Source organism: Microcaecilia unicolor, chromosome 8 (genome assembly GCF_901765095.1).
Source record: "Microcaecilia unicolor chromosome 8, aMicUni1.1, whole genome shotgun sequence".
Classification (NCBI taxonomy): Eukaryota; Metazoa; Chordata; class Amphibia; order Gymnophiona; family Siphonopidae; genus Microcaecilia; species Microcaecilia unicolor.
In genome coordinates this window covers 41,113,797-41,138,457 of record NC_044038.1, presented here as the reverse complement: position 1 = coordinate 41,138,457, position 24,661 = coordinate 41,113,797, and the positions used below count along the sequence as shown (strand labels likewise).

At 43.2% G+C, this 24,661-nt stretch overlaps 1 protein-coding gene across 2 annotated transcripts in view; it reads right to left on the bottom strand.

The window, feature by feature from the left end:
• USP7 (ubiquitin specific peptidase 7) overlaps positions 1-24,661 on the bottom strand; it is a 377,898-nt gene that overhangs the window by 129,901 nt on the left and 223,336 nt on the right. For both annotated transcript variants that reach the window (XM_030213526.1, XM_030213525.1), the window contains exon 15: positions 9,047-9,177. In XM_030213526.1, coding sequence (XP_030069386.1) covers positions 9,047-9,177 — 131 coding nt within the window. The remainder of the gene's footprint in view (positions 1-9,046; positions 9,178-24,661) is intronic.

The following is a 24,661-nucleotide window of genomic DNA, read 5'->3' as shown; positions in this document are numbered from 1 at the left end:
GGAAGCCTTCTCTGTACAGTATCCCACCTATGCAGGAAGGCTTCCAGGGCAGGCCGAAGGCAGTGCTTACATTGCTGATGCTGCTGGCAGGCACAAAAGCTTGGAAACCTGCAGAGCGGGGCAATGGTGGAGAGAGGAGGGAAAGCGATGACAGATCACAGGGAAAGGGGGGGGGGGGGGGTGGAGAGAGGATGATGCAATGACAGACCAAAGGAAGGGAGATGGAGAGAGGAGGGAGAGTGATGCCAGACCCAAGGGGAAGGGGGAAATGGGGGTTGAGAGTGGAGGGAAAGTGATGCCAGACCACAGGGAAATGGGGTGGAGAGAGGAGGGAGAGCAATGCCAGACCCCAGGGAAAGGAGAAGGGGATTTGAGAGAGGAGCAAAAGCGATGCCAGGGAAATAGAGAAGAGGGAGAGCGACGGGATGCCAGACCACAGGGGAAGGGGGTGAAGCGAGGAAGAGAGAGAGATGTCAGACCACAAGGGAAGGGGAAAGGGGGGTGGCGAGAGGAAGGGAGAGTGATGCCAGACCATAGGGGAAGGGGAAAGGGGGGTAGAGAGAGGAAGGAAGAGCGATGCCAGACTACAGGCGAAGGAAAAAGGGTGTGGAGGGAGGAGTGAGAGCAATGCCAGACCAAATGGGAAGGAGGAAGCGAGAGCAAGGATGAAAAGTTGGGGAAGAGAGGGGGCGGAAGCTGGACCCACCATGGGGGAGGGGAGAGAGCAAGATGGGACGCATGAGGGAGGGGAGACTGGGAAAAAGTTAGATCTGGGGAGGAGGAGAACGAGATGCAGTACTATGGGGCAGGGGAGAGATGCCGGCACTGGGGTGGGAGTGCAGGAGAAAGGGGAGCATCATGGGAACATAGGGGGGAGAGATGGGGACACAGAGGGCAGATGCTGAATATGGGGGGAGGGGGGGAATGGGCACAGGGACACAGAGGGGAGGTTATGGACAGAAGATGTAGGTAGCCAGAGGAAACGAGTGGACAGGGAAAAAAGTCAAATAGGAGATACTGGAAACTAGATGATAAAAATGATAGGGATGGGGGACTGGGAACAGAGAGATAAAGATGGCGAGAGGGGGAGATGCTGGAATGCATCATATAAAAAAGAGAGGAGGGGGCACAGGCTGGATGAAAGGGAAAGAAGGGGCAGAAATAGCAGGCAGATGCTGGATGGAAGGTAGAGAGAGAAGAGATGCGGAAAGCAGAAACCAAAGATACATAAAAATATATATATATTTTGCTTTTAGATAAAAATAGTATTGTAGCGGTAGTAATAAACAGAAAATGAAAATACGGATCTTTTTACTAATTTTAATACATTTTTTTTACTAACTTTCAGAGACCAAAACCCCCATCCAAAGGTAAGAAAAGGATACCATAACAGCAGTATACTGTACAGACCTGAGGAAGGTGGTTTTGGACTCTGAAAGCTAATTGAAAAATGTATTAGTCCAATAAAATGGTATCTTATTTTCCATTTTATTTCTATTTGTTAATTTGTAAAGTGGTGATTTGTATTTTACTTTTTTTTTCCAAATTAACATCTGCTACTTTATACTTTGCACAGTACTAGGGGACATGTATCACTGTTTCTATGGTGTTACACTGTATGTAGAATCTGACTTCTTGGGGGTTTGAGTTTTGTCTACATATTTCTATTTTTAGTTTGTGGTTACTTATTCTATACTAGATGTCTATTATCATTACAGCTATGAACTTTGATCAAGGCCTAACTTTGGTTCGGGATCTAAAATGAGAGAAAACCTTACAGGCCCATGACTCTAACCTGAACTTCAGTGTGACTGCAGAACTCATGATCTGTTGTGACATTCTCATGCAGCAAAATGAGGAACGGGCGTAAGTGGAAAAACAGAGTAACATTGTTTAGCAACATGGTGGCCACAGATGTTTTAGTGAAAAACAGAACAAGGTAACTCCTCAGGAAGATGATTTAGTCTTCCAGGAACAGCTAGTCTATTACTAGCTTTTCCAGTAAATACTAACCAACTCATTACCATAGCCAATCAGTGTTAACTATGACATTAAAATAGATCCAATAAGGTGTGCTTACTGTCATATTATCTGTATCCTGAATGAACATATAAAAATGAGTATACTTCCTACTTCAATGGAGAGAGACAGTCACAGCCAGTACCTTTGTGCAAGCAGGGCTGCTCTCTCATGAGAAACCAATTTTTTTTTTTTTTTTGTTACATTTGTACCCCGCGCTTTTCCCACTCATGGCAGGCTCAATGCGGTAGGCAATGGAGGGTTAAGTGACTTGCCCAGAGTCACAAGGAGCTGCCTGTGCCGGGAATCGAACTCCGTTCCTCAGTTCCCCAGGACCAAAGTCCACCACCCTAACCACTAGGCCACTCCTCCACTCCAATTGGCAAGTAATCCTATTGCTTTCTCATAAGTAGTCTTGAGTCTTTTATATCTACAAATTGGCTTTAGCTGGTAATTTGGGGTGAGTGCAAAAAAGACCCTAAAGTAAAACAGAGACTCAGACCCAGCGAACACCTATGTGTAGCTGTGGTACTGTACTCCCATAAGCAATTGATTGTACATATACTTGGAGAATAATAAATAAAAGTATTTGATTGCATACATATATTTTGGGTTATGCACTCCTACCAGCAGAGGGAGACTGAGAACACTAAAACTTCTTATACAAGTAGCCTGTGCAGACCTTCTACTAACCAGTAAAACAGTAACAAAGCAGAGGAACAAAACACCTCCACCTAAACAAAACCACTGAATCCACACTCTGATCTCCTCCCCTTAAGACGGGGGATTTCAACTGCAGATGGGCACAAACGGTACCACAAACTGCCCTTAGTAAAACTCCAGGACCCAAATCACAGGAGCTACTAGAAATATCAGCAACTGAAGTCTAAAGAAATCATCATACTAAACTGTCCGATACACTGGGTGGGCTCTTGAACGGTCTGGAGGTTCTAGTGGAAAGAAAATTAGCAGGTAAGGCCTAATTTCACCTTCCTCAGCAATCCTCCAGATCGTTCAAGACGCTTGAGACGTACCAAAGCAGTAAACACATCTAAGGGTGGGACCTGCAAAGCCCAGAGGACAGGACTGCAGCTCCAAAACTGGCATCCTCTCTTGCCTGTACATCCACTCTGTAATGTTGGAGAAAAGAATGCAGGGAGGACCACACCGCCGCTCTACAAATGTCCACCGGTGGAACAAAACTACTCTCTGCCTAAGAAGCAGCCATCTCCCTAGTGGAATGTGCCTTGAGCCCCACCGGCACTGTATGGCCATGCAATATGTAAGCCGAAGAGATGGCATCCTTCAACCACCGAGCTATAGATGCTCTAGAAGCAGCTGCTCCCTTCTTGGGCCCCCCATGAAGGACAAATAACCTGCCCGAAGACCTGAATTCCTCCGACCTACGCAAGTAAACCTTCAACACTCTGCGCACATCCAATTTCGCCAAACGACGCTGAGAAGCATCCCCCGTCCGGTCCCCCAAGACTGGCAATGAAATCACCTGGATGCAGCAAAACCTTTTCCTTAGAAAACCACAGAAACGGAGGCCTACATGAAAGAGCCTGAAGTTCCGAAATCCGGCGAGCCGACGATATAGCTACCAAAAAGACCACCTTCATAGTAAGGTCTTTTATCGAACTAGACTCCAAGGGCTCAAAAGGAGAACCTGCCAAAGAGTCAAGAACGATATTAAGATCCCACTGAGGAACTACCGGCCGCTAAGGAGGACGAAGAAACTTCACCCCCCTCAAAAAACGGACCACATCCGGGGAAGACGCAACCGACCTGCCCTGCACGCCAAAACAGCCAGCTGCACCTGCAAAGATGACAATGAAAGGCCTTTCTCAAAACCATCCTGCAAGAAATCTAAAATGCACGACACAGAAGCTGTCGAAGGTACACACGCACATAGGCCAAAGACGTCGAATGTTTGCGCGACTGCAGCATCGTCTGAATCACCTGAGGGGAAAACCCTTTTCTTCTCAACCATTCCCTCTCAAGGGCCACACTGTAAGAGAGAACCGATCCGGATCCGGCATGACAATTGGACCCTGAGCCCCAACAGCACTGAGCCCCCCAGCCACAGAGGCTCGCCTTCTAACAAGCGCATCAGATCCCCGAACCACGGCTGACGCGGCCAATTCGGAGCCACCAACACCGGACCTGCATGACATTCTACCCTCTGCAGGACTCGACCTATCAAGGGCCACGTACAGCAATACCCGCTGAGGTCACGGAAGGACCAACGCATCGATCCCTTCCGCTCGCGGATCCCGACGCCGACTGAAATACCGAGGAACCTGAGCATTCTGTGCCGACGCCATGAGATCCACTACTGGCTTTCAACACTTTAGAACTATCTGGTCGAACACCGACCGGTGCAGAGACCATTCTCCAGGGTCAAACATGTGTCTGCTTAGAAAATCCGCGTTCACGTTGTCCACCCCGGCCACGTGCACCGCCGAAATCTACACTAGATGCCTTTCCGCCCAACTCATGAGCAGAGCCGTCTCGATTGCCAACCGTGGACTCTTTGTACCGCCCTGCCGGTTGACATACGCTACCGCTGTCGCGTTGTTGGACATGACTCTTACTGCCTTTCCGACCACACTTGAGCGAAACACCAACAGAGCTAGCTGAATCGCCCTCGTCTCCAACCGGTTGACAGACCACTGAGCTTCATCAGTCGACCACCGCCCCTGCGCGGACAGACAGAGACACTGAGCTCCCCAGCCCAGCAGACTGGCATCCGTTACCAGAATCACCCACTGAGGAGGTTCCAACGGCATGCCCTTTTTCAGATGGGCCGAACACAGCCACCACTGGAGACTGGCAGAGGAGCCCCCCCCCCCCCCCCCCCTCAATAGCAACCGCAACTCCAAACTGTGTACTTGAGGAGACCACCGGGACAACAGAGCCGCCTGAAGTTGACGTATATGCGCCCTGGTCCATGGTACTACCTGTATTGTTGCTGCCATGAGGCCTAGAACCCGAAGGTACATTCGAACTGTCGGACTCTGAACGGACATTAACAGCAGGACCTGCTGCTGAAGAGAGGCGAACCGAGAATCCGACAGAAAAACACGACCCACTGCCATGTCGAACCGCACTCCCCAAGTACTCCAGACTCTGCGATGGGATCAACTGACTTTTAGCTACATTCACTACCCATCCGAGCGATTCCAAAAACGCGACCACCTGAGCTGTCGCCACCACACTGTGAGCCCGAGACTTCACCCAGATCAACCAGTCGTCCACATACGGATGCACCAGAATTCCCTGCCTCCACAAAGCCGCTGCTGCTACCACCACCATTATCTTGGAGAAGGTGCGTGGAGCCGTTGCCAGACCAAAAGGCAGAGCACAGAAATGAAAGTGCCTCCCCTAAAACAGCAAAACGAAGGAAACGTTGATGGGCCTCTCGAATCGGCACGTGCAGATACGCTTCCGTGAGATCCAGTGATGTGAGAAATTCTCCCTGATGAACAGCCACTATGACCGAGTCTCCATGCGGAAGGATGGCACCTTGAGCGCCCCATTGACCCTCTTGAGATCTAAAAATGGGTCGAAACTGGTCCTCTTTCTTCGGCACCACAAAGTAAATGGAACAACAACCCATTCCCAGCTTGTGCCGAGGAACGGGTACCACAGCTCCCAACTGAATTAAGCAACCTAGAGTCTCTTGAATAGCATTTAACTTGACTTGAGAGTGACAAGGAGAGGAAAGAAACAGATCCGGTAGCGGATGCTCGAACTCGAACGCATAACCGTCGCAAACGGGCTCCAGCACCCACTGATCTGAAGTAATTTGGGTCCACCCCTGATAAAACAGACGAAGTCATGCCCCGACCTTCACCAGAGGCTGGACCCGCACACCTTCATAAGGAGGACTTATTACCATTTCCGGCACCTCAGGAGAAGTCCCGACCTCCTCGACGACCCCCTCGAAAGGACTGCGTCCGCTGGAAAAACCAGCTTTTAGAAGGAGACAAATCTGCCCGGTCTGTACCGCCTCGCGTCCTTAAACCGACCTCTAGCCAAACCACCTCAACTAGCCGCCTTAGGCCATAACTCCGGCAACCGTGATACCTTGGTATCCCCAAGACCACTTATCAGTTTATCCCTCTCCAAACAACATAGAACCTTTGAAAGGTAGAGAACACAACTTTGCTTTAGAGGCTGCATCTGCCACCCAGCCCCTAAGCCAAAGAGCCCTGCGAGCTCTCACCGCCAGAGCCATATTCTTAGCCGAAGCCCTTAGCAAATCATAAAGGGTGTCTGCTAAAAACGAAGAACCCATCTCCAATTTGGCCAGGTCCTGAACCAAACCAGTCCTATCTAACGCAGGCTCATCCAAGAGCTTCTCCGCCCAACGGAAACAAGCTCTGGCTACCAAGCCCCCACACACAAAGGCTTGCAAGGCCAAAGCCGACAAATCAAAGCTGCGCTTCAGAAAGGACTCTAGCTTCCTATCCTGAGGATCCCGTAAGGCTATACCGTCATCCACTGGAATGGCCCTAGCCTCAGTAACCGCCGTAACCACCTCATCCACATTAGGTGGTTTCAGCAGGGCCAAATCTTCCGGAGACAAGGGATACAACCGCGCCATGGCCCTAGACACCTTACAAGCAGCCTCCAGCACAGACCATTCCTGAAAACCATGTCCCTAATGTCTGAATTCATGGGAAAGGAACAGGAGGCTCTCCAAATCCCCTTAACCAAGGGATCTACCTGGGGTCCCTCCGCAGAAGGAGTGGCCGCCGAAGCAAACTTCAAAGTAGAGATCACCTGATCAATGAGCTCTAACAACTCCTCCTTATGAAAAATGCGAACCACTGAAGTATCTTCCCCAGGCCTTAGCCCATCCTGATCCTCAGACACATCTAAGAGATCCTCCTCTCCTGGGTCACTCCAAACGTCCGACCCAGGCAGAGAAATTATCTCCGTAGGCTCCGAAATATCCACCCGTGGGTGCTTAACTCCCACTGAGCTAGCAGCCTCCGGGGAACAAACAGCCTGAGAGGGGCCAGCGCTCCAGGCATTATACAGAGACCAAACAAACTCAGGTGGGAAGCCAGACCCCCCCCCCCCCCGACGCTGCTGAAGTCCCAACAACACTTCCCGCAGTCTCCGCGACGGACCCCCTCTCTCCCGAGGCGGCAGGTCCATCGCGTGATCCGCCGCTAAACTAGGCGCGCTTCCCGCCACACAAGGGTCCCCCAGCGCCGGTACGGAATGTGCGGCCAAAAGGGCCGTGCTTCCCGCCAAAAATGGCTCCGTCGGGGCCGACCCAGGACGCGCAGCCAAAATGGCCATATTTCCTGCCAAAACCGGCCTGGAATGTGCGGTCAAATCACCGCCCAACACCTCCGCCGATTCAGGAGAAAGCACGGGGGGCAAGAGTGCTGACAACATAGGCTCCCCACAAAATTACATTGGCCACCTTTCACTTCAACGCCATGCTTCGCGCAAAACCAACACCTCACCGGCTTAGACATAATGGCCGCGAATACAATAAAAACAAACAGTTCCTTTGTGCTCTGACAGACTAATAGGCAAAACCGCCTAAGGCAAGAACGCCCTAGAAGACGTTTTATCTCTGGACTGCCACAAGAACGGCCAAAATCGCCGCCTTTTAAAAACGTTTATTTATTTTAAACCTCGTTGCTGATGCCTAAACGCCTCAAGGGTGCAGAACGAGGTCTGTAGCGGAGGTCAAGCAGTCCTCCAGAGGAAGAGCACAGGGGGAGGGACCCAGCCATCTGGGTGTGACACCCCATAGGGAGTAAGAAGCCCCTTAGGACTTACACCCTGTAATGGAGATCCAAGTGTCGGTTCTCTAACATTTACAAGCCAACCTAGAAACCCCAAATGGGCCTACCAGACTGAGTACACTACACAGGCTGCACACATCTACCCTCTGCTGAGACTGAGAAAATACTGGTTAGTAGAAGGTCTGCACAGGCTACTTGTATAAGAAGTTTTAGTGTTCTCAGTCTCCCTCTGCTGGTAGAAGTGCATAACCCAAGCGTCTTGAACAGTCTGGAGGATTGCTGAGGAATAAGGATATTTCTCCTAGTAGAGTGCAGGGTTGTAAACTGGACTGGGCGTGGAGATTAGGTACAGAATTAGAAGAGAAGCAATGGGATCTTATTTATAAGTAATTTCATAAGTGCTCGCCTATAAAAATATAAGCAGCTCCAATTTAAACTAATACATAGAACGGACTGGGCCCCAGCCACCGGTGACAAGGGCGGGATAAAGGAGGAGGAAGCGTTGGCACCTATGTGGGAAATGGACTGCTTCAAGCACCTTTAGTGGGAATGCAGGGCCATTCAACACTTCTAGAATAGTATGAAGTAAGAAATGCCTCTTAGGATTACCCCCCCCCCTGCTGCAGTAATCAACAACAATATACTGTGGCTATGACACTAATTTTAGCAGCAAAACTGACAATAGCCTATAACTTGGAAGATAAAGGCTCTTCCATAACAAGCTATCTGTAAGGAGCTATAAACAGACTATAATGTATGATCTCCATGGTCTTAAAGAATATATCTCTAAATGTGTTCACATTCCTTGGTGTAAGCAATAATATGGAGATTTGTTGGTGTTTGGTTAACATTATCTTTCTGTAACTCCCTTTGAAGCAAAGTACTGTGCCCCATGGAGAATTTGGGAACTGGGGGAGGTGGGGGTAGGATGGTAAAGAGGATAAAAATAAATTGTCACTTGTTTTCTTTTTTAATCTGAGCAGTTTAAAGAGTTTATAAGATTACAAGACAACATTTTATATGTCTGTACCCTTGGCTATGTCTTATATATCAGTTATGTTTGTTTGAAGTACCAATAAAGAACAAAAAAAAAAAAAAGGCAGCCAGCCACAGATTTTTCTTAAGTCATTTAGCCTATGCTTTTGGACACAACTGCATCTTCACCTCTGCATACAGTGACAATATAGTACTAAACGTTTTTCCAACTGTTTTACACAGTTTTTGTTCAGCAGGATTTCTTAAAAGCTGACCTGAACTTGCATGTAGAGATGTGCTTCCTGGCGCTCCTTTCTCTTTTGAGCTTCTATTCTTTTTTCCTCCTGTAGTCGTTCAACCAATTGTTGTGGAATATCATGATCCATGACAGCTTGTAAAACTTCACCTACAGAAAAATAACCAATTCTGTACTTTTTTTCTGTAAGGACTAGTAACTGGCATTAGTGACTGTAGCTTCCCTCAATCATTATACATTTGGATAATGTACTCTACTAATATACAGTGACAACTTACATATCCACATCATACAGAGTAGAATATTTAACTTCAAAGCAAGCCAGCTAAATACATGTAAAATATGCTAACTTAAAGGAAGTGAAAGTTTTAAGGGAAAGACATTTTATAAGTGAAAACCTGGTTATATATGAAAACTGTAAATTTTAGATACACTGACAAATTAGTAAAACATTAATGGCCTTCTCTTTTCAATTATATTTGCCCACAAAGTAGTATACCAGCCAAGTAGAAGTAATCTGTACTCTTCCTGTTCTAAAACTAAAAATGGTTCCTAGTTTGATATATCCATTTTTTAAATTTTAATTATTTTATTACATTTACATTTTACGTCAAGTACAACTCTTGAAACCAAAAAGATGATTGTCATTGTTAATTCTTAGAAAAATTAGTTATTACAACCTTATTTGCAAAAACATTATCTATTTGCTCATCTTTAGTCCACAATTATGAGGCAATACACAATACTAAGGAAAATATAAACCTTCATTAAGGGAAAAGGTGGCTGAGAAGAGGGCCCTGTGATATTAATACTTATTACGGAGTTGAAGTTATGTTCCTAGGTAGTGGCATAAGTGATTCAGCTAGCTTAGTTTCCAGAAAAGAGTTTAACTGTTTAGAGTCAAAAAATACATATTTGATAGAATTTAACTTTAAGACACATTTACAGGGAAAGTTCAGCCAAAATAATGCGCCTAATTGCAAAGTTTTCAGACGCAATTTAAGAAACTCTTGTCTTTTCTTTTGTGTAGTTTTAGAGACATCTGGGTACATTCTTATTTTACAATCCAGGAAATTTTGTTCTCTATGAAGAAAATATTGTTTCAGTATCCAGTCTCAATCAGGTTGTAGTATGAAGGTTACTTTAAGTGTTGCTGTTGTCAATCCCACCTTATCATCTTCAAGCATTTGTGTTAAGTTCATATCTAAAGTCTCTACAGGCACATCTTCTCTTTCTCCATGTTCTAAATCTTTCTTTACAAATGGCATTATATGTAAATTTTTGATATAGGAGGGTGTGACTGTTCAGAGATTTTCAAAACCTCCGTTAGATATTTTTTAAAAGGTAAGAAGTGAGATTGATAGTTGCTTTGGAAAATTTATAAGCCTAAGGGTATTTGAACGTTGATAATTTTCCAAACTTTCAATACTATTTTGCAGGTAAAGATTTTCTTTAATCATGTTAACTTGAATTTGTTGGCAATTTTGTATTGTCTTGGAATTATTTTCAATATCTTTACCCATACTTGCTACTTTTTTGTCCAATGTTGGTATTTTTCAGACAAAGGGTTAAACTGTTGATTTAATGACAAACTTTTGTGAGAAAGAGGCTTCCAAGCCCACCAGAGCTTCCCAAATAGTGTCCAAGGTTATTGTGTCAGGTTTCTTAGGAAAACAAGACTTACTTGGTAAGCCTAATTCAGGGGAGGAATCCTCCTGTAGCTGTCTCTCCAATGCCACAAGATTTTCCCCAGGAAGCTTCTCTCCTCTTTCACCCGCCATTTCCAGCGCAGGGATAGTCAACGTCTCTACTCTTGAGCCGGCACCCGTGCCTGGAGACCCCGTCGATTTTGAGATTTCCGGTGTCTCCTGGACCGTCCTCTGAGTTTCCGCCGGCATAGGAGGGGGATTTCTCACTTTGGGACTGAAAGGTGTCTCTGCTTCTAGCCGGGTGTGTGGCAACGCTCTCCCCAGACTCTCCGGCAATGAAGATATTCCCGGTAAACCACCTGGTGCAAAGAAGCGATCCAGCATCCCCACCTTCTTTTAGGCATCAAACAGTGTAGGAAACACAATATTTCAACAATGTGGAAAGGTAAGTCAGAAGCAGCTTCTCCCACCTCTTACACGGACGCCATCTTGCCTCCCAACCTACTCTTGATATATCCATTTTAAATTATAACTTAAATTGTTTTGGTACTTATATATATACACATTATGAAAATTAGATTATAAAATATTTTGTCTTTTGGTTCTTTTTGTTGATTTTAGAGGAAATGGAATGAAATGGACTGATTTTTATATTATATACTTTTCAGCAAGTCACCAAGATGAAAGGGACCCCCCTTCTTCCCCCAATTTTTCCCCCCTAACAAAAATAATTTTAAATTTATATCTTTATGGTTTGTTAATCAGATTTTATATTTAAATGTCTTTATATTTTTAATACGGTTTGTGGTGACCACTGATACATAGTAGTGTGTGTGTGTGTGTATATACATATAATTTCATTTAGATGTTTTTTTTTATAGAACTTAATATATTAAACTCTATGTATCTATAAATAATCAAAATATATCTATAGTCAAAAAAAAAAAAAAAATATATATATATATATATATATATATATATAGAGAGAGAGAGAGAGAGAGAGAGAGAGAGAGAGAGAGAGAGAGAGAGAGAGAGAGAGAGAGAGAGAGAGAGAGAGAAACTAGTAAAAAAAAAAAAGAAATATATATATATATATATATATATATATAGTCAAACCTATCCGTTTTTAGATTTCTGCTTTGTAAACAGGGCGATAAACCTCTAATAAGCATCAATGAGAAACATATCAGTATTATTAATTACGGACTTAATCTTGGGTTACTAGAAGGCGTATTTTTAAAGCACTTAGACTTACAAAGTTATATAGTAACCTACGGAGCTTTGTAAGTCTACGTCCTTTGAAAATGAGCACCATTGTCTCTTAAGGGCCATCCCATTTCAGGCCTCAACCCTAAGTTCCTCTTCTTCAATTATTTATTCCTCTCATACTAACAATCTTATCTTCATACTTCTAAAAAAAATACTATAAGCGATCAAATACAGCACTTAGCTTAAGTTGTAGGAACACCAGTCCAGGTATCTTAACATTAGACGACTGTTTCTACAACTTAAGCAAAGTGCTGTTTTTGACCACTTATAGTATTTTTGTAGAAGTATATTTTGAAGGACATTGAAGATCTTGTTTGTTAATATGAGAAGAATAAATGATTGAAGAAGTGGGATTTAGGATTGAGGCCCGAAATGGGATGGCCCATAAGAGACCTAATAACCCAAGATTAATAATACCGATATCTTCTCATTGATGATTATTAGAGGTTTACCACCCGTTTACAAAGCTGCACTAGCGGCTGCTGCTGCGTTAATGCCAACAAAGCCCATTCGTTTTGAATGAGCTGTGTTGGCATTGCCATGTGGCTTTGTAAATAGGGGGGTTAATGAGTGTATCTCAGTAAATCTGAATGAAACACATTTCTTTTGGTCCACTATTTTTCTTTTTTGTGGTTTTGATATTTGAAAAAAGTGGTTTGTGACCCTCCATTATGAGTATTTGAAGTTTAGCAGTTTTCATAATTTGCTTTTACCTTGACGCACAGAGCGCCTGACTAGTTGTTTTTTCAGCGAGCTTTGATTATTTTGGTGAATTTAGCACTTTGTTTGTTCTTTTACTCCACCAACTTCAAAAAAACATTTCAAGTGGATGGTTTTATAAAATCCAAGAGATTCCTGATGTAGGCCTTGTCGGCCAAAACACAGTTGTGTTGAGTCTCGTTTGTCCTACAATAAACTGTTTCACCACCTGAAGTATCGTTCACTTATTCCTGAGTCATCTTCACTGTTCTGCTACATACTGTATATTCATGCAGAGATTTGTTTCTTCTGTGTACACATCAGCAAGTAACAATTAAAACATGGCCATGCTGGGTCTCTACTATTCTCATGTTTTAATAAAATGGTTTATATTTCATGGCCTGAAATGTATTGATTTATAAATTGAATAGTATGTTTTTTTTATTATTCTTTATTTATAGCTTTTACAATTTACATACCCAAAGCGAACTTTGTCAAGAAATATAAGAAATTTCAAAAAAATATACAATTTATTATGGAAAACCCATAAAAAAGAAACATTTTCCTTATTACGTAGTCCTCAAGTGTGAGGACCTATATAGAGGATAAGGATATCTCACAAGGAAACATATTTATAAAGGAAATAAGGCATCAAGAATGTTACATCTTTCATAAATCAAAGTCCAGCTTTAGATACCTAAGGGGGTTTAGGAGCCCTTACAATTTAAAAAAGATCTAAGCTGTATTGGGTCAAAAAAATGGTATGTCTTGTTGTCAAAAAATATAACACATTTACACGGGAATCTAAGCTGGAATTTAGCCCTCAAATGTATTGTCTCTTGTCGTAGAAGAAGAAACTTCTTCCTCCTTTCTTGCGTGATTCTGGAAACATCTGGAAAAATCTGGACATTCTCTCCCATAAACTTAACAGAGGAAATTTGTCTTAAATACTGCCTCAATAAAGCCTCTGTCTGTAAGGAAAACAAAGGACACCAGCAAAGTAGATCTGTATGTAATATCTTCTTGTGACTGTTCCATTAGAGCAGAAACATCCAAAGTCTCTAAGGCTGGTTCCTTTGATATTAAACCACAATTGGGCAGCATATAGATTTTTTGAATTGGGGGAAAATTATCGACTGAGTACTTGAAGACTTCCTTAAGAAACATATTAAACAAATCTCTCAAAGGGGTGAACTTGAGAAAGGGAAAATTCAAAATTCTCAAATTTAAATTCCTTGCCCCATTCTCTAAATTTTCAATCTTTCTATGTACCAGATCAGCATTCGGAAGTATTTTATTTTCTTGTTCCTTTAATTAAATCACAGAATGTTCCACTTGCTTCAAACTTGCCACCTGGGGGGCTAATTCTGATTGTAAGCCATCCATTTTTATTGTGTTTGCATTAGAAGTCTTAACAAAACTCAGGCATACCTTGTGTAAAGATTCCATTGCCCCCCAGGGGGAATCTAATGTCCGGTGGTTTCTCCAAGGGCAGCAGTTGGAGCTCTGGAACTGGCTGTGTTTCAACCATTTGCCGCACAGCAGGAGTTTGCTCAGAAGAAGAAAAACTTCCAGCGCAGCTCTTGGGAGTAGAGGTTAGGCTTAGTTCTTCCAGATTTCTCTCGAGGCAAGGCACTTCCAAACTGCCGAAGGAGTTCTCCCCTCCACACTGCACAGCTCTGCACTCTGGCTGCTGGGCGGGACCTCCGGCGACACTGCCTCCAACCTCACGCGCCAAACAAGGACTTCTGGGGCTGAGTGACACCTCACTCTCCAGGCCCGGGCTCCTCTCTGCGCCGAGCAGCGGAACGCCCCATGATGTCGCTGGGACCGTGAAATCCGTTATCGGAGGTTGCCGTCGGGTAAGGTCCGTTGAGGGTTGGGAGAGACCACCTCTAACTTTCCCCTTCCGTTAGGTATGTTTGTTAAGGAAAATAGTTTTAAGAATAAACAAATTCTCCAGATACGTTTCTCACGTCCTATCGTGACGCCATCTGGGATCAGTCCCCCTGACAGGTGCATAGTATGTTTTGAAAAATTATAGTTAAATCAATTGTATTCTTTAGTTTTCTATATAAATTGCATTTCTCTCATTTTTTAAAATATACTTATCCTGTAGGTTTAAGACTGGACTGTATGAAATATTAAGACCCTGTTGAAGGCAACAATTAAAACATGGCCATGTTGGGTCCGTACTATTCTTATGTTTTAATAAAATGGTTTATATTTCATGGCTTCCATGTCTTCCACCAATAAGAATGACATCTAACAGACACTCATAAATGAACACTGTTAATCTGATTTTGGGGCTCATTTTCAAAGCACAGACTTACAAAGTTACACAGGGGTCCTTTTACCAAGCTGCGGGAAAAAGGCCCTGTACTAGCGGCAGGGGGCTGTTTTTCCCATGCACCAGGGCCCTTTTTACTGGAGCAGATAAAAAAAAGCCCCCAGCACACATGGCCATGCGGTGAGAAAACTCTTACTGAATGGTCATGCAGCAGGGAGCCCTTACCGCCACCCATTGAGGTGGTGATAAGGGCTCCCATGCTAACCAAGAGGTAACCAGGCAGCACGCAGTGATGCCCAACTACTGCCAGGTTATCGCTGCACAAGCCATTTCTGAAGGTTTTCTCTTGCCCCCGGAAATGGCACACACTCGGGGCAGGACTACTGCTGGTGGCCGCGTTGGGCTGGTAGTAGTCCCGATAAAGCGATAGGTAAGCCCACACTGGGTTTACCGCTGCTCTGTAAAAGGGCCCCATAGTAACCTATGGAACTTTGCAAGTCTAAGTGCATTGAAAATATACTTCAGTGTGTCACATTAATAAGATAATATGCTGAAATGACACTAGAATGAAGAGACTAGAGAGTTGCACAGGAGCAGAAATCTAACCCGTTCCCATCGCAAGTAATCCCCTCCATCTCTACCCCTGGTCTACGCAGCCACTCCCCACCACATTGCACCCTGCTGCACAGTCCCTCCCCATCCCAAGAAAGCCAAATTCTATAAGCTGTGAAAATACTGGTAAAAATAACAAACGCATTTTCTTGCATGCTCTAAATTTAAAATTAAAAAAGATGTACATTTTCAAAGAAGCAAACAACCATGAGCAGCATTGTCCTCCCTTCCTTTCACGCCCATCCATGAGCAGTGTGTTCCCCCCTCCCCTCTCCATCCCCTTACATACGTACATACATATTGCCATTCTGGGACAGAATGAAGATCCATCAAGCCTGTTTCCAACAGTGGCCGATCCAGGTTACAAATACCTGGAAGGATCCCAAAACAGTACAATACATTTTATGCTGCTTATCCCAGAAATAAGCAGTGGATTTTCCCCAAGACCATTTTAATAATGGCTTATGGACTTTTCTTTTAGGAAGCTGTCCAAACCTTATTTAAACCCTAACTGCTTTTACTACTTTCTCTGGCAACGAACTGCAGAGTTTAATTACACGCTGAATGAAGAAATATTTTCTCTGATTTTAAATTTACTACTTTGTAGCTTCATTGCATGCCCCATAGTCCTAGTAGTTTTGGAGTGAGTAAACAAGTGATTCACATCTACCTGTTCCACTTCACACATTATTTTATAGACCTCTATCATATCTCCTCTCAACTGTCTTTTCTCCAAGCTGAAGAGCCCTAGATGCTTCAGCCTTTCCTCATAGGGAAATCGTCCCATCCCTGTTATCATTTTCGCTGCCCTTCTCTGTATCTTTTCTAATTCCACTATATCTCTTTTGAGATGTGGTGACCAGAATTGCACACAATATTCGAGGTGCAGTCACACCGTATGCTCTATTTCCCCCTTTTCCCTTCCCCCCTCCATATATGCCCTCTTACTAATCTTTTTTCCAGCTCCCCTCCCTGCACCCACAATCCACTCACCCTTTTCCAACCCACTCCCTCCCACCCACCTCTCCTCCAGCACTGAGTCAGGGTGCCCTCCCTGAATGTACCTCAATGCACCCTGGTGGTCTAGTGGCCTCTTGGGGGCAGGAAAGGTCTCCACTCTTTCCTGCCCGTTGCCACTGATCCACTCACTGCCACCACTTCTTTAAAATGGCTGCTGAGACTTCTAGAGGTGGCCTCGCAAGACTTCCACTAAACAAACCGGTTATGTGCAGCTGAAAATTACCTGTTAGCCCCAAACAGCCCAGAATAACGCTGCCAGGCTCATATTTGGAAAAACTAAATATGAAAGTGCAAAACCCCTAAGAGAGAAACTTCACTGGCTCCCACTCAAGGAACGTGTTGCGTTCAAAATCTGCACAATTGTACACAAAATCATTCACGCAGACGCCCCAACCTACATGCTAAACCTTGTGGATTTGCCTCCCAGAAACGCTATAAGATCATCCCGCAAATTTCTCAATTTGCACTTCCCCAGCTGTAAAGGACTAAAATACAAGCTGATACACGCCACCACCTTCTCATACATGAGCACGCAATTGTGGAATGCATTACCTACAGCCCTTGAAAGCAATCGACAAAATATCTAACTTCCGCAAATCTCTGAAGACACATCTCTTCAACAAGGCCTACAAAGTGAGCCCATAGCCTTACAAAAATACCTCACCAATCCACCCAGTTATTAAAGTCCACCTTCTATCCTGCCTAACACCTTCCTTCACTCTTCCCTTACCTAATCTTTGTACCTTACTAATTGAATCTGATATCATGGAATGATTATGTCATAACCAAACTCTGTAACCCACATTGAGCCTGCAAATAGGTGGGAAAATGTGGGATACAAATGCAATAAATAAATAAACAACAACCAGGCAGGAACCGTTTCTGGCAGGTTAAACTGCTTTGAACATCTAACTCTTCGGCCTGCTAGCCAACTGGAAATATGAATTTGTGGATGGCAACCCATCCTGCCTGGGTCAGAAGAAACTAAAAGCTGGGTATCTTCTCTTTTGCAGTCAGAAATGTATTTCCAGATATTTGAAAGACTATGTGGCTGTACAGGCAAGCTTTTCTGTAACTGAAGACTTGTGCGTTAAAAGTTAGAGGTAAGAGTTGGCTCCACAATCTTTGAGGCAGGAAAAATTGCTTGAAAATTAAGAGCAGCAAACAATATCTCTGCAGGGATTAGCTGATTCTGTGCATTTCAGTAAATCTTTTGCAGGTAATTTGCTTCTACCTCCCTTCACAGTAGCTTCAAAAATTCAGTGGATTCTCAGTCAGCATGAGTCTTGGTTAATAAAGTCATGACCTAAAACGCAGTTGTATGAAGTTAAACAGGCAAGTTAGATGCCTTCCAAAGAACTGGAGAAATGCAAAGACCATTAAGACACAACATCTAAGCTCTGTAGAGCCATGTGCTTTTGTGTTATCTGCACCACATAGAGACTTGGAAAGACTGTAGCACCGATCTCTGCTCTTCATCATCAATGCAAATGTTACTACAATACAGACAGAACAGATCAAGATACTATGGTACAGTGTAAGGATCTTTAGGCAGTGCTCCTTCTAATGCAGAACCAGCTTCAGTATTGAGTTTATAGAGAGGTTTTATATCCTCCAGACCAGAGATAGGCAATGTAGGTGGCAGTACATGCACATTTATGTCATGCATATTCATTGTTGATATCCTGAAAATCCAACCTACCTGTGGCACCCAAGGACCAGAGTTGTCTATTCCTCCTCCAAACAACTGCAGCAAGCCCTACATTGATCTCTTCCTAGAACTTGCCAGACACACACAGCACAACTTAACAAGCTGCAGGCATTGCAACCAAGGCAGCTCGTCTCTTCTTCTTCTTTTTTTTAAACCGTTATTCTCAGTAACAGTCAGCTCTCTTACAAAATATTTTTCCTGTCTACCAGTTAGTTATAGGTTATTGAACCTGCTATACCGCTTAACTTTTTACAAGAAAAAGACCCCAGCGGTATACAATATTAAAATCACATAAAACAATAAGAACTACAAAAGTCCAATAGGAAAAATAGACACACATATACCACTAATATCAATAAACTAAATCAGACAAAAATCAGATAAACCAGGCTTCAGCCCCATCATCCTTCCAGGAGAGATATGCCAACAGCAAAATAAAATAAGCTTTTAACAGTCATTTAAATTGCCTCAATGGCTGTTCCTCACCAACTTCCAAAGGTAGAGCATTGTATAAAAACAGTGCCAAATAAAAACAGGCACTTTTCCTAGTTTTCACAAGTCAACGAAGGTAGTTTCAGCAGCAATCCATCTTGAAACCGTAAAGACCTAGCTGAAATATAAGGTTGGATAAAACTTGCAAGTGGCAAAGGAACCTTTTTCATAGTAGGCCCAATGGGTAAAAATCAACTTGGATTGGGTGAAGCTCTTCAAAAGTGGTAGATCATAACTGAGTTCCTGGATCTATATTATTATTAAACCTGGCTACTGTCTCAGATTTGTAAATTCAGCCAAAATTGATCTCAACTATCTGACGCAGACCCACTAGTTTTGTTAAAATGTAGACTTCCTACCAGTCAATGCATCAGAAACTGTTCCATCCTAGGAAAGGAATCAGGGGTTTTATTCCAGGTATTTCCCCATTCCCAAGAAGACAGAAGGGTAATGGCCTACCTTCTACCTCAGAAACTTCAACATGTTCCTATGCAAAGAAAAATTCAAAACAAACTCACTTTCCTCCAGTCTTCCCTACTTTACTAAAGGGACCTGGCTTTGGTCACTGGATCTTCAAACACACACACACATCCCAATTAATTTGAAACTGAGTTAACCCCTGCCCCCCCCCCCCCCCCCCCCCCAAAAAAAAAAAATAAAACCCCAGCTTGCAGAAGAAACCCCACAACATTATCAATACAAAATATTCCCCTTTGGTTACTCCTTTTTATCAAAAGTTTAGTACTTGTCTATCCATCTCTCACTGGCTGTTGACAGTTTCTGAGATATCTCCTGCTCTCAAATGCAGTTCATTTCCTTAAAAACTTGGAAACAAATTAACACTTCCTCCTACAAAACAAGATCTCATTCATAGGTGCTATTCTATACTCGGATCAAGTGAAAGCTTTCTGAGGCAAGACAAAATTCTGAAGCTCATGTATTTTATCCCCAATAATAAGAACCTGTCTGCAGATGCTAGGCTATATGGATACTGCTCCATTGCCTTTTGTTTGCTTCAAAATGTGGGACTTCAAATTCCAGTAGGATCAACATACCCAATCTCTACAAACAGCAGGTCATCTGTTGCCTTGAAGTCATACTGTGTTAGTTGTGGATATTTTAACCCAACCTAAACAAATGTATCCTTTTTGTTCCACTGGAAAATTCTTGCTTCCTCAAAACAGATGCTTCCAACATCAGAGAGCCCATCTTTCTTCTTGACTCACTCAGGGAGCCTTGTAAAATAGCTAAACTAATGCTCCGTATCAGTCATCTTGTTGTTGCTCAAGGCAATTGTTCACTCCCTCTGGGTGTTTGTCCACCTTCACAATCACAGCATATATTCAGATGTAAAATCATGTTGCAATAAGAACATAAGAATAGCCATACTGGGTCAGACCAATAGTCCACCTAGCCCAGTATCCTGCTTCCAGTAGTGGCCAATCCGGATCACAAGTACCATATTTTATGTCAATAAACAAGGAAGTGCATATTCCCTGCAACCACTGCATGCTGCCATTTTTGGCTTTATATCAGCACTATAAGACTTTTAACAAAGTATCTGACAGTTTACCTAGTGCATCTAAGCAGACTAGGGTGCATCTATTCCCCTATTTAGATGAATGGTGCTAAAGCACACAACTCGATAAGGGGCAGGAGGATTGGTTGAGCAGGTGGTGGAATTACTATAGTTAATCATAAAATTATCCAAAGTCTCATTTAAGCCTAACGCAACAATTGGAATTCATAGAAGCCTTGCTAGACATGACAAGCAGTGGATAAAGTTGCCACAAGTTCTTTGAAACATGAGGCACTCCCTTGGTAGATTTTTTTTTTCTTTACATTCCCCAACAAGAAAGCTCCTTAGTTTTGTTCTGGGATAGGGCTGCATGACAAACTAGTATTAGATGCCTACCTTCTTCATTGGGGGGGGGGGGGGGGCTTCTATATATGCATCCTTCTATTGCTCTCATAGCGAAGACCATTCCAAAACCCTAAGACCTTGGAACTATTCTTAGTCTTTTGTTGAATCTCTGCATCAGAAGTCTGATAAGGCTGAAGTATTTTCCAGCGTTGATCATGCAAGATCAGGGGACATTGTTGCATCTCAGCATCAAGACCCTAGCCCTCACAGCTTGGACGTTGAGAGGTTAACTCTGGCATCCCTGGACTTGCCCAACAGTGTTTCACAGGTCTTGCTTGCTGCTAGAAAGAATTCCACTGAGACAATACAGGTTTAAATAGAAGAAGTTTTCTGTCTAGTGTGAGGGCAGGGCCATAGATCCTTTTACATGCCCCACATAAAAATGTCAAGATATTAGTCTCAAGACCAACTCAGTTAGGATTCATCTTCAAACAGTTGGAGCTTATCACGTAGAAAGTAAAATCCATCCTTATACAACCTTTAGTTTGCTTTTTGTGGGGTTTGCTGCTGTTGAAGCCTCCTGCTATATCATGGGCTGATGAATGACCATTTGAGCCACTAGATATATGTCATTTGAAGCACCTGCCCCAGTTAAATCCAAGGCCCTAGTGACTGATCTACCTTACACAGGTTTTGTTTTTTTTCCTCCAACAATAGAGTGGTTCTGCGCACCTATCTAAAGTTTCTTTCCAAGATAGTGTCAGAGTTCCATCTTAACCAGTCAGTAGTCCTTCCAACCCTGTATCCAAAACATTATGCCCCCAGAAGCAAAAGTGCACTGCACACTTTGGACTGCAAGAGAACCTTGGTCTTCTATCTGAAACACACTAAATCCCATAAAGTCTACCCAGCTTTTTTTTTAAGCTATTGAAAATTTTTATATTACAAATAAAAAATGCCAAAGGAAAACCATTAAGTAAACACAAGAAATTAGATTAGAAAGTCACATTGGGGGGGAGGGGGGGGGAGGGGAAAAACCCCACCATAAATACAGCCTCCATCATGGAGAGAATCCAAAAAACATAAGCATTACATCAATAAAGACATTTATATCCTCGGGGCCAATATATACCTCAACATGTAAGAACTAATCCCCACCCACTAAATCATCAAAATAATAAATAAGGAAATAAATATCTATTTTCTCATGAAATTCTCTGGTTTATTGCATCCAAGAAAATACATTTAAGGCCTTGATAGGTAATTAAACAAATATTGCAGAAACACCCTTATATAGTTCTTCAGTCTAGTTACTGTCTGAACCTAGCACAAAAAAAAAAAAAAAAAAAAGAGGGAAACCAAGGCACAAAATGCAAAACAGAAAAAAGCACTAGAAGCTTCCAGAACAAAAATAGCAAGTAGACTTGTTGGTAGTCCGTTATTGTGATGTTGCTGAGCAGCGCTTGTCTGACGCAGTTTTAAGAAGTACTGATTTTGCACAGTGATTTTTTTGGACCTTAAGTTGTATAACCTTTTCACAACTCCACTAGACCCCTGACACATGAATAGATGTCGAAACACAGCCCGTGTCAGGTCTTATAATAAAGATCTACTTGCTATCCTTGTTCTGGAGGCTCCTAGTGCTTTTTTCTGGGAATAAGTGTTGGACGTTTTGGATTTTTCTATCATACTTAGGGCATGGCTGGAACCCACACCAAAAAGAAAGAAAAATGAAAAAATTAATTTTTTGAATAAGTATAACATTGGAAGACAAATGGAGAGAGAAACATTTCAAAAATATGAGAGACCTTTGCTTCTATATTCATTCTGCAGAGCAGAAAACATGAAATTGAGGAGACCATTATGTGCAGGAAGAATCACGCATGCTCAGAATGTTACAGACAGTTCCAAGCTCTAGGAGTTGCTCAATCCAGGTTTGGTATGATAATCGAGCATTCCCCCATGCCTATATCCTGCTGGTTAATAGAAAAACCTACTTAAACAACAGAAACAGTAATTCCTATTGTGTCTCCTACCCAAAACTTTTAATATCCATTTACACACGGGTGAACGCTCAAAATGTTTTAAACATCCTATGAAAAGCTAATAAAATGCTAAACATGGTCCGTTACAAAACAATTCTGGACTTTGAAAATACCTGACTGCAGAACCCATCTACGTGTTTTTTATTTTTAACAACCTTAATTTGTCAAACATTTCTAGCAACTTCTAACCCAGGGCCAAAATTTCAGGTTTACTTGCTCTAGCCAAAAAAGGGGGGAAAAAATCCACTTATATTTGCCAGACTTGCTTACCTTCAAATTCAAATATTAGTGGGAAAAGAAAAATAAATCAATTTGTGCCACGTGTACCCCAATGCACCTTTTCTTACCGTCCTGCTAGACAAGTCAAGATAAGAAGGTTATAGCTTGTAAATACTGATATACTGCCTTGACTGACAGGCAGGTCAAGGCAGTGTACAGACTAAAATAAGAAACAGAAAAGAATATCTAAGTAACCATTCAGACGACATACATCCAAAGGAATTTTAAAAAACCCAGTTATATCCCCCAACTGACAGACAGGGGCAGAGAAATAGACACTTCAGTGACATCATAACTTGTATAAGAAGTGGTGCAGTAGCCAGTATTTCTCTGCCTCCAGCAGATAAGTCTAGTGCAGCAGGATGATTTTCTGTTAGGCCTGACTCCCACAATTACAGACTATGGCTTGTAATCCCATGGTCAAGCCCCTCAATCTTGGAGTTCTCAAGCAACAGGTCCATGGACCTTTGTCTAGAAGGAGCGGGAGAGAAGTCCCTCTGTGTCAAGCATCAGTCTACCAATGATGGCTAAGCAGCAACCTGGATAGCATAGGTTCCAGGAGGCCCAGAGGACGGGTTTGGTTTTGGACTCTTAAAATCCCTCTCAGTGGCCCCTCAATTTATTCCCATTCCCCTTTTATGTCCCCTCATCTCTCCTCAGGTCCTCCTGCAAGTTTGGATCCCCCCCCCCCAAATAAAAAAAGTTGGTATTATCTATATATCTATTCATTATCAATATTTCTATCTAAATATATATATACGCACACATACATACATGCATGTGTGCATATATTATGCCCCCCCCCCCCCCCAGTTCAAGTACCTACCTACCATGTTCAATAGATTAGCAGGGTCTGCCAGGGTTTATATTCGACTGAGAATATTTGTGTTCAAAGAAGGGAAAGAAACAGAGGAATTGGAAACAGTCCCCCCCCCCCCCCCCCCCCCAGTGAAGCCTGAGGGGACAAGGAGCACAAGATGGAATGATAAAGCAGCTGAGGGCAGTGAGGCTCTATGGAGTAGGAAGGTCCAAGAGAAAGTTCACGTTGATGAAAAGGAGGACAAAGAACCCTGTAGGATACCAATGCTCAGATCACAGCCAGCTCTAGCTCACATTCAGCCCTTTGATTTTGTTAGCATGGTACTGCAGTGCATAAGGTGATCATTTTCCTACTGACACAAAATGCAGTCATTCGGCCCCTGTTCTTGTTGGAGGCACCACTCGGCTGCGATGCAAGGGAAGCTCGGACTGTTGACCCTGATTTGCAAATGTGCCTATCAGCAAAAAGAAAGAAATGGAAAAGAAGAGTATCAAGGCAGGAAAAGACTCCAATGGGCTGCATTGGCTCCTGGGGAAGTTGGCTGGGCTTGTGCTCCCTCCCTGCTGTTTCTGTATTCTGTTCAAGGTCTGCCCTATAGAAAATAAGATAGCATCCAGCTAAGAGTGGGGTTGGTTAGCCTGTGCGAGTTCAGTTAGCTATTGTGTCATTAATTAAGCACTCTCTGGGGGCTTGCTCCTTGTTTGGTGCTAGCCTCCTTTCCCCTGTCCATTTATGGTTCTGCTTTCAGGACATGGGCTAGGGTTCCACAAACTCACTTGCCTCCTTCTGGCCATGCTAGAGAGTTGTTTTCAAATAGACACATACCTCCTCTGTGTATGGAGTCTCTAGGGGGAGGAATTTGCCAGAGGGGATACTGCCTTTTC